This window comes from Mya arenaria, chromosome 4 (assembly GCF_026914265.1).
Source record: "Mya arenaria isolate MELC-2E11 chromosome 4, ASM2691426v1".
NCBI classification, from domain to species: Eukaryota; Metazoa; Mollusca; class Bivalvia; order Myida; family Myidae; genus Mya; species Mya arenaria.
The window spans coordinates 46,741,601-46,751,515 of NC_069125.1; the positions used below are offsets into that span (position 1 = coordinate 46,741,601).

General features: G+C 33.5%; 1 protein-coding gene across 3 annotated transcripts; it reads right to left on the bottom strand.

Annotated features, from left to right (window-relative positions):
- Window positions 1–233: 233 nt before the first annotated feature.
- Window positions 234–8,607, bottom strand: LOC128232622 (universal stress protein in QAH/OAS sulfhydrylase 3'region-like). Of its 3 annotated transcripts, XM_052946286.1 has the most exons (5): window positions 8,402–8,607; window positions 5,480–5,560; window positions 4,479–4,559; window positions 1,992–2,098; window positions 234–1,813 (listed from the first exon to the last, which is right to left on the bottom strand). In XM_052946286.1, exons 2-5 carry the CDS (start codon window positions 5,544–5,546, stop codon window positions 1,601–1,603), a joined length of 468 nt encoding a protein of 155 aa, XP_052802246.1. In that variant the 5' UTR covers window positions 5,547–5,560; window positions 8,402–8,607; the 3' UTR covers window positions 234–1,600. The 3 variants fall into 3 exon arrangements, with proteins under 3 accessions (XP_052802246.1, XP_052802245.1, XP_052802247.1); XM_052946285.1 differs by lacking the exon at window positions 8,402–8,607 and having other exon boundaries at window positions 5,480–5,785; XM_052946287.1 differs by lacking the exons at window positions 4,479–4,559; window positions 8,402–8,607 and having other exon boundaries at window positions 5,480–5,785.
- Window positions 8,608–9,915: the final 1,308 nt, after the last annotated feature.

Sequence of the window (9,915 nt, forward strand, 5' to 3'; positions counted from 1 at the left end):
TGGTTTGGTTAAATAAATTTGTGGGGATTACATTTATCACTTTTTGTAAGAAAGAATATTGGATTTAATTCGTGCACATATATTGTGTTCAATATTACAAGTGGATTCATTTCCGTGAAGGTTCAAAAACACCAATATCAGTAAACATATTTTATGAATATTTAAACTATATATATAAGTATTTAAATTTTCTCACAACGTATATAAACTAACAGTTATCTAAACGTCTTTATGATACACAAACTCAGATGTTGATTCTAGTGATAATAATTCATCAAGAGACACACACTATTAATGATGAAATTCGACAAGGTATCTGCGGTTAATTTTATTCAGTCTTCAACTCTGCATCAATTTGAATAAAGGTTAAAGCTTACAAGCATGCATTAGCTAAAATAAATGGGCCTTAAGAACTTCCTTCCGATTGGACAAAATTAAGTCTTAAGCACTAAAAGAAGTAAGAGAATAAAACAGATGAGTTTAAATTGCATCATTTTTAGAGATGCAGATATGAATGGCAAAATTTTAAAAACTACAGAAGGTACAATAGCAAGTACAACCCTTAAAAGTATGTATTATAGTTGGTCCTTAATACAGTTGATAAGTTTGCCTATAAGAACATTGGGATTCGTCTGACTTTTTAAAACACACGTGGTAAAACGAATAAACAAGAGCACAAAAATTTCAACATTATGTTTTAAAATAGATGTTTGGTTAAGCAATTTCAACATTTAATTATAATGTTACAACGTATATTGGTACTCTGAATCATACTTCAATAGGAAATTATTCATTAAAGGCGCCCGGCTTTTACCCACAAGGTCATTCCGCACCCGATGCACATTATATTCGCTACAAAAAGGAAACAATTTAACCTAGAAAACAATTTCGAGGGTGTTTCATGTCAGTTTATTACAATTCTCAAAATCGAAGCCACATACGAGGAATTCGCAGGAGAGTAGAAACGTATGCTATGTAATCAGATTGCCTGACTGTGTTGTCGCTTTTGTATACAAAACACACGAAGCAACAAAGACACAGTATTTACATACTTCCGAGAAGACAAAGTCTTAACTAATAACTGTTTTGTCCATTTTCACGTCTTTGGCATTAAGAACGAGCTCAGTAAATGATAAATAAATGAACAAAGGAGAGCTGCCGTTCCAGTTTTCCACGGTACATCCGTAAATTATGTTTTGCAAGTTGTACGTATTTAATCCATAAATGCCGTGTTTTAATTTGTATCAAAACTGCGGTATAGAGCATTTGCAAGGTATTGTAGTTTGTGCTTCACGTAGTTCACTTAAATGACATGAACGACTATGCATTGTAGATAGTTTGTAATAAAACTCATTTTTTCCGCCGACGCTACCATTGAACGGTCAGAGCACCTTGCCACTAATGCAAAGCACGTGTCGCTCTCAAATTACGCTCTGTAAGATTTCTCTTCAACATTTTTGCTTGATATACCCGTTCAGCTGATGGTTTTACAAAAGCAAATATAGTATTAATGTTAAATCTCGTTTACCGCGGCACTTATGTTGTATAGAAGTAGCCATATGAAGCTTGGATAGTATATAATTTTATATAGATATGAGCATTATTTGTCATTTATGAACGGTTTATGTCTGCAGACAAGGACGGGAAATGAGGCGTGGTGGAGGCAATAATCACTGACGCTTCCCATGAAGGTCCGCCGCATTAATCCCATTCCACGAGTTCCAAGTATCAACATGGTGGCGCCCTCTTCCCTGGCACACTCTAAAATCGCCTCCCCGGGCTTTCCACACTGTTGTCTCACGTGGCCGTGTAACTGTAAGAAAAGAGTAGTACAAATACTCGTCGTTAAAAGTTTTAAGAGAAATGAATGCTCAAATTGTTTCCAATTTATTGTTTTACATTCATATAACAGCAAAGCAGTAAAATACCATATCATGTTACAACGGTCTAGTTCCTATATCAGTATTATAGTAAACCTTCTTTAAAAATACCTGCTTTTGTTGCATTTTAAACGAGTATTTGTCGACGAGTTCGCTTGTCCGTTCTTCGGTATCTTTTATCATTTCAGCAATGATGTTCGGATCAGTCAATAGAGAAGCTGAAACAAACAGAAGTAAAGATCTTAAGAATCTGTTTACAAGTTCAAAAATCCTGGCAATGTATTTAAGTTAGTATCATATTTCAAAAGCGAAATAGACAAATATACAAATCAATTAACGAAGGAAATGAGGTTATGAAGTAGCCTTGATCAAAATAGGAAGGCTTCCTGATTTCGATAAACATGCAAGTAACAGAACACAAGCTGTTAAAACATCCATTTGTTTGAATGCCTGTCTATTGTAATGGATTGGTCTTTTTAGTCTGGAAACCTAAAACTGTCTGGGCTCTCGCGGATTGGATGTATACAATTGTCAGGCAATGTACCGTCATTTGCGATGTTTTAAGCCTACACAAATATTCAGAATTTTCCTGATTGATAAGCTCCCGCTACATACGTTCTCTATTATCAGTTAATTGCAAATGATAAACATTTCTGATTATGCATAGATCTAATGTTCTGTAAATTGTTAATACAAGAAATGCTGGATGAAAGTATGCATAGTCTTGCTACTTAGCTTGAGATGATTGTGATTTACGTCGACAAGCTACTACTAATTTTGCATACAACGAAATAATTCATCTTTATTGTTATTTAAAGATAGTCATATATGTGTAGGTTGATGCCCTTAAAGATATACAAATAAATGATAACGTATTAAACGTATACAAGGTTCATAATTGCCACCCGACCTCAAATAAGTAATGCGCTTAAACGTTAAGACTGGCAGTTTAACAACAACATATCACACGTCATTTTACATTGTTTCTGCAGAAAACACGTTTTTTTCTTAGTCATAAAGAACATTATTGTTTAACATCTAAATTACCGAGAAGAGCTTGCACCCTCCTTCTTTCTTTATCGTGAATATTTTAGGCAATGCTTTTTGTTACATAATGGTCGGATTAATGTTTAATTCTGACAAAATTTACCACGCCTTATGTTTTGCTAATCTAAAAAAACCTTAATGCGAAAGAAACGACAATATTTATGCGAAAAGCTACAGAAACAAGCTCAGTAGCAAAAAGTTTAAACATAAACCCGGCCCAACGGCACCGGGCAAACGCCAAAGACATATAACACAAACTCACAAACAAGAAACATGGAAGAACAGCACAAAACTCCACCAGCAACACAGTGCATACATACTATATATAAAAAAAACTAGGTATGGTTATCAAGGATTGTTAGGTACTGCCCCGGAATGGTCAGTAAAATTAAATAGTGTTCACAACGGAAAAGAAGAAAATAGAAATCCGCTTTCAGGATAAAGATAAGTTTTTTACATGTTTTTTTTTTAAATTTGTAAACTCTAATTCGTTAAATTATCCGCGATCTTCCGCTACGGAAATATTTCCATAACAAAAGTATATAACACAATCAGACAAACAATATTGTAACGACTTAAATTTGCATAACCTTTATGTTGGTGGTTCAACCAATAATTATGATAAATATTGCTTTAACTACTGTGGAAATAAATCGACGAATATTTTGAAAAATACTGCAACGCTATTTGTTTATAGATAATGCTAGGTTTTTTTTGTCCATTTTAGCCTAGGCATATTGTAACCCTGGTTAAGGTTACCTCTGCCCCGAGTTTAGTTAAGGCTTACTTTAAGTATTTGCACCTCACGTTGCCCGCGTGCAGTAAATGCGCTGCGAAGCAACAGGGAAACAAAACGAAACAGTAAGCTCACGTGAGCTACCGTTAGCATTAAACGAACACATAAACATGACTATAAACATGAACCAGTGGTGTTTAGCGATGACATGGACATGTTTCACGGGATCGTCGTTAACTGTCCCTCTCGAACACGATTAATTGGTCAGAAGTTGGGATGGGGGGAACTGCTGTTTTGAATGCAACTACTATTTTGACAGTTCAAAACGTTTGTCATGTTTTCAAACTAATCGCCTGAAACACTGGCTGCGAAGCACATTCAGTCCAAAGTTTGTTTCATTTGCAATCTTAATTGTTAAAAACAAAATCCCAACCAGATGTTGTTTGTATCTAAATGAAGATGGTATTTTATCATAATGAAGTAAAAGCAAATGAAAAATTTATTCCACGACAATTAGCATGGTCATTCAGATTAATTTTCTGTGTCGGTATTAAAAAGCGTTACCGGCTATCATAACATTTTCATTTAAAATAATAAAACGTGAATTCCTTACCTGGCCCGACTGTCCATATGCACCAAAGAAAAGAAATATACTCAGATAAATAGTATTTAAAGGTATGGCAAATATACGTTTTTGTAGTAAAATATGAAAACGGCGGAAACAGCTTTATATTTAACCTAGTGTCATCACATTCAATTTTGCCAAGTCGACTACGATCAAGATACGTTTGTAATTTACATGTAGAAGTACTCACAAGCAGACAGTATGTTGCTATATTCAGGCACGTGCACAAGGACGATGTGATCACCATGGCGATGGACATTGTCTACGTAAACTGTAAAAAAGCGTACGTGCTTATATTTTTTGTGTATAATTTTATGTTACATGACCACATAATGTGTCTATAATTGGAGACATTCACATGTTTGAATTTTTTTTATTTTTTGTCTTGGAAAAAGCCAATTTTTGAGACAATCCACGGAAACCAGTTATATAAGACGGCTGACAAAAACTTAGATCGCAGATTTTTATATTTAAGTTCATAAATTTATGTTTTTCTTAAACCGTTAGTAACGGTTTAAGCCATAAAACATTTTTGAAAGGAAATATGAAAATCTATGATCTGCTTTTATTGTCAGCAATCTTATATCATTGGTTTGCAGATATTCACGCTAAAATTTGCACTTTCCAAGACAAAAAATAAAAACAGTTGTAAAAATGGTATATCTGTGAGAGTGCAGCTTTAAAGGCGCACAAGACAGGTTGATGCAAAAATATATTATTTGTTTTCATTTTAATGCATACTTAAGTTTAACTCATTTGTTTTAATGATATAAACAACACAAAACATATTATTTGTTTACGGATGAAACTAGCCTTAAAAATTGGTTTATTTATTTAATAGCTACGTGGTCAAAAATGAGATAAAAAAAGAGAAAAGATGTCGCTAATATTTATTCATTTGTACACAAATCTAATGTTGTTTTTTGTTTTGTTTTGATCATTTAAGTCAAATGAGTAGAACATGATAATGCATTATAATTAAAAAATATTTTTTTTTTTGCATCAACTTATATTGCGCGTCTTTAAAACACTGTTTTTTACGAGTTTATCTGCATGGCAATAGAAATGAAACATGAATTATATGCTTTGGCAATTATTAAAATTATTAGTAGTAAAAAATAAGAATTATTAAAACAAAGAGAACAACTATTTCAATCTTCAAGAAAATTGATAAAATTATTTAAAACTTACAGTCAAATGCAAACTCCGAATGTACGCTGTCATCTATAGCAATGACAATCGTGCGCTTGCTTTCCATTTCTGTAATCAGCCCTGTTGCAGATAAATTTTCCTTTGATACACACGAAATATGGTCGATAAGATTCTTGTAAAATACAACAATGCTTACAAGTTCTTAAATTGTTTCGTAGACAAGCTATTTTACGAAGCCAAAAAAGCATTCAACATTCACTGCATTTTGAAAGAAATCAAGTTAACTTTCCAAGCGGCTATTTGTTAATCCAACGCTTCCAGAGAAACTGACGATTTCATATGTTGTTTCTGACAGATATCGTAGAAATTCATTCACAGATTCCATGTAAATACTTCATCGAGAACAATTTCCATGAAGCGTCTGGCATGTTAAAGATTGGCCACTGAACCTTTCACGACATTCAAAAACGTACAGAATGAGGCTAATGATCAATTAATATATCCTGCATGATGAATATAAACCACGTGCTATTCACATCGTATATTTTGCTTTATTACTTTTCAATACTACCAACAAACTTTATCACCTACATCATATTGTGCCATAAAATCAAGTTTCATGTTCACACATGTTCTAAATTATATCAGAAGCTGTTCAATAAGACATATTATTTTCAATGGTATGCTCACTCACGATCTTACTAAATGATTTTTCTTTTGAAAACATTGTCTATATCATATCAGGCCATGTTATTGACGAACGTCCAAGAAAATGAGTTTCTTGATTAGGAAAGAACATATCTATTGACCAGACTTCACACGTTATCCTGCTTGTATCACGCGATGGTATCTAGAAGTGGGGAATCCGTAGCAAAATGAGTTATTCTGATTTATATAAGTTTGAATATAAACTTTCAGGAAAACTGACTTAAAAAATGACTAACCCGTACGCCATTGTTTTTTATTTGTAAATGAAGACTGATTTTCTGAACTTTTCTCGTAAAGTCCCTTTATTCAATCGTGGGTAATTTCACAGCTATCACTGTGTTTGTATTTTCTCCCAGACAAATTTAACAAATGTAGTAGAAATAAAATATTCATCATAAAAGTAATGCGTTATGATTATGAGATTGCAAAATTAAACTTGTAAATTCACAAAGACAAGTCGCAGTTTATTTTGAAAGTTGTTTGCGAATTGTAGTTAAAGTTTCACTAATACCCGCACAATCACATCACTTTCCATCTTGGTAAATGTTGTATGAGTTGTAGACACATTACTGGATGACGTAGTGCACTTGGAGTAGTATCCCAGCAAACACTAACAACGTTGTGTGAAGGTTGTGTCATAACAATGTTATTGTATAACTTTTCACAGAGTTGTGACAATGTTAGTGCCTAAATTCATTTCTAATTCGTTTCCACTAATTATTATTTAAATTAGGAATAATGGAATAACTAATTTAAACAAGGCATCTTATAATGATTTGGAAGTATTGAATTGATAATGATTTTTTTAAAGATGGGACAAAGTTATGATAACGTTGTACTAACACTGCGGTTTCCTTAATCTAAAGTGTTGTCATAGTGTTAACGTTATTACAACATGCTCGTTTTGATAGACGCAGTCTTGAATTTAGAACAAATATGTGTGAGTTTATACTCTCGAATTATTAATCGAAAAATTATAAAAATTGAAGTTTATTTTTTTTTAATAAGAATTTTTAATCTCTATTTGTTTTGAGAAAAGAAAAGTAAGTTATACGTATCTAACTTCTGAATCATGCACTTTATATTGGTCGACCAGACATGTGCAAGACGTTAAATGAAAATAAACATAATTCATCCTTGTGGCATAAATTTAACTGTAACTTGCGCTACGTAAATTCACCGAGCAAGATAATACATTATCCGCTATGTGTTTCATTATATTGTTACTATTGTATTGGACAGAGGTTTTTCGTTCGTTTTTATTACCCCATCTATGCAACTAATAAATGCAGCAACAACCCATAATGTTATGAAATCGATGTAGCAACGTTTCCGCTAACGTTGTCTAAACGTTATCACCAAGGTATGGATTTGGACGTTTTCTACGTTATGACAACATTACTTTAGCAAATAATACACAACGTTGCTACAAGTTGTTGAAGTTGTGTATTGGTTGCCTAAAGTAAAGTTTATACTTTCAGTTTTAGTAAGTCGTAGCTATTCGTGGACAGTGTTATGGGCAGGAGGAGGGAAAATTTGCATAGAGCCTGGCCATTCTTTGTTTTTATATTATTCAGTATTCAGTAGGTTCGCCAACGCATAAAAGAAATAAGCAGTATTATAATACTGGGTTCAATTCCTTATTTCTCAGAACAAAACTTACCTAAAGACATAGTTTTACCCAAAGTTTGGTATGGATGAGTAATAGTTCTAAAATCGCAATATTAGCCTCAGGTTAAACAGAGATATTGAATTTGTTATATTACCTGTTCTACGTGTTGTTATCGATATGAAATGCTACTTTTTATAACACGATGTTAACATGGGTTGCGGTGATGTTAACATGTTATACAGTACAGTCTACTTCATATATTCAATCAAGTAAATTAACTGCGTCGGTGTGCCCTCTGTCATTATTGGCATAACAGGTTGATAATGGTCCGAGAGCTTTAGCTTGTTAGTGCATATATAACTGCATTACAAACAAATTCAATGCATGAAGGTCCAACCATTCATTGCATATTTTTTTACACATTTGCAATATTTGACTTCAGATAGTCATGGGAACAACCGGGCCTTAAAGGCACGTCCAGGTTGACTAGATAATTGGGTAAGTAACAACCATGCATGCAAATGTCAGAAAAATGACAATTCTGTTTTAACTAACTTTTGTGAAAATATGTACGTCAAGAGAGATCATTAGCTGGTTGATTAAATATATAATAAATATATAACTGGCCAATATATACATACCTGGCCACGGGAATAATCACGTTGATTCGACAGTGATTCCCCTTGTCACTTTGTTGTCAAACATTTTTCTTGAACTTTTCTTCTGAATTATAGTAACATTCAGATGACAGGAGGTATCAATATACTGAACACATTATAGCAAACCAACTTAACGTGCGTTTATTCCATAAACATAGCAGCGATAAGAAAGGATTAACTCCGTCATGGATTTGTTAGTCATATTTTAAACAAGGTTTGGCTTCGGTTTTATCTTGTTGCGTTATTTGAATGCAACAATTAAAAATTCCATATAAATGAGCTTAAATACGAGCATTTACATGCAACGTCGCGTACGTAGTAAAACTCGACTGTTGTCTGTATAAAGTGCGCGTAAAGTTGTTTCATTATGGAGTTTTAATATGAGGCAAATTACACAAATTCGGAAGTGTTACTTATTGTTGAATGGCTTATTTCCTTTTATTTATATATAGATATGTTACTATATATAATAAATCATTTGTGCAGGGTTTAGGCGTTTGTTTTTTTTTGCAATATTCGGCGATTATCAGTTTTAAGGCCCCAGCCGGTTATCGAATATTTTTGGCGGCCTATGGATCTGCAGCACGCGACCGATAACGTCATGTATTCATTTAAGATGGCTACCGCTGAAAGTACGCTCGAGTCGTTGGCAAATAGACGTATAGATTTAGACCATTTATTTGAAAACATGCATTCATTGAAAACAAGAAATACGAACATGTAAGCAAAAAAAAGAAAACTGCCGGTGACTTTAATCGATTTCAAAGCTGGCTGTTAGATGACAAAGAGATTAGGGAAACCGGCGGATATCCCCCGAAATACCTCGATATGAACATAGCCAGGTGTAATAATAATAATAATAATAATAATAATAATAATAATAATAATAATAATAATATTAATAGTAATAATAATAATAATAGTCTACATTAATATGCATCCATGGCAAGCAATTAAAATTTAAAATGTAGACATTAATCACGCGAAAATGTATCAATTACTATTGATTTTATTTTTTAAAGATTCCTGATGAGCGTCAAAAAAAGAAGACCAAAAACGTTTTGGAGCCCTCAACTCTAAACGGGTTGCTAACACGTTTCAATAGACACCTTGGTGAGAAAGGTTACGCAAACAACGCCTTCAACAACCGTTAATTTAAACAAGGGACGTTCTGCGGGCAAAGGCAGTGGACCCCAACGAAAAATGGCTAAAAAACAAGCCAAACAGGCCTGACCCCTTCACGAAAGACGAAATCAACATCCTCTATCAAAAGAATCTTCTAGGCGCAGGCAATTGTCTTCCTCCGGTCGCATTTCAATTCAAATCTGATGTTAAATGTCAAACTTGGTTTTCTTCGCTATGACATCGGGGAAAGCAACACCCGCTTAAGTAATGTTAATGATAATCCCCGTACGCAGATGCGTACGGAAATATTGTTGAAATTGTCAATTCGACGTGTTATCAATTACGTTCGTTGTTTATATTGATACGTTAAT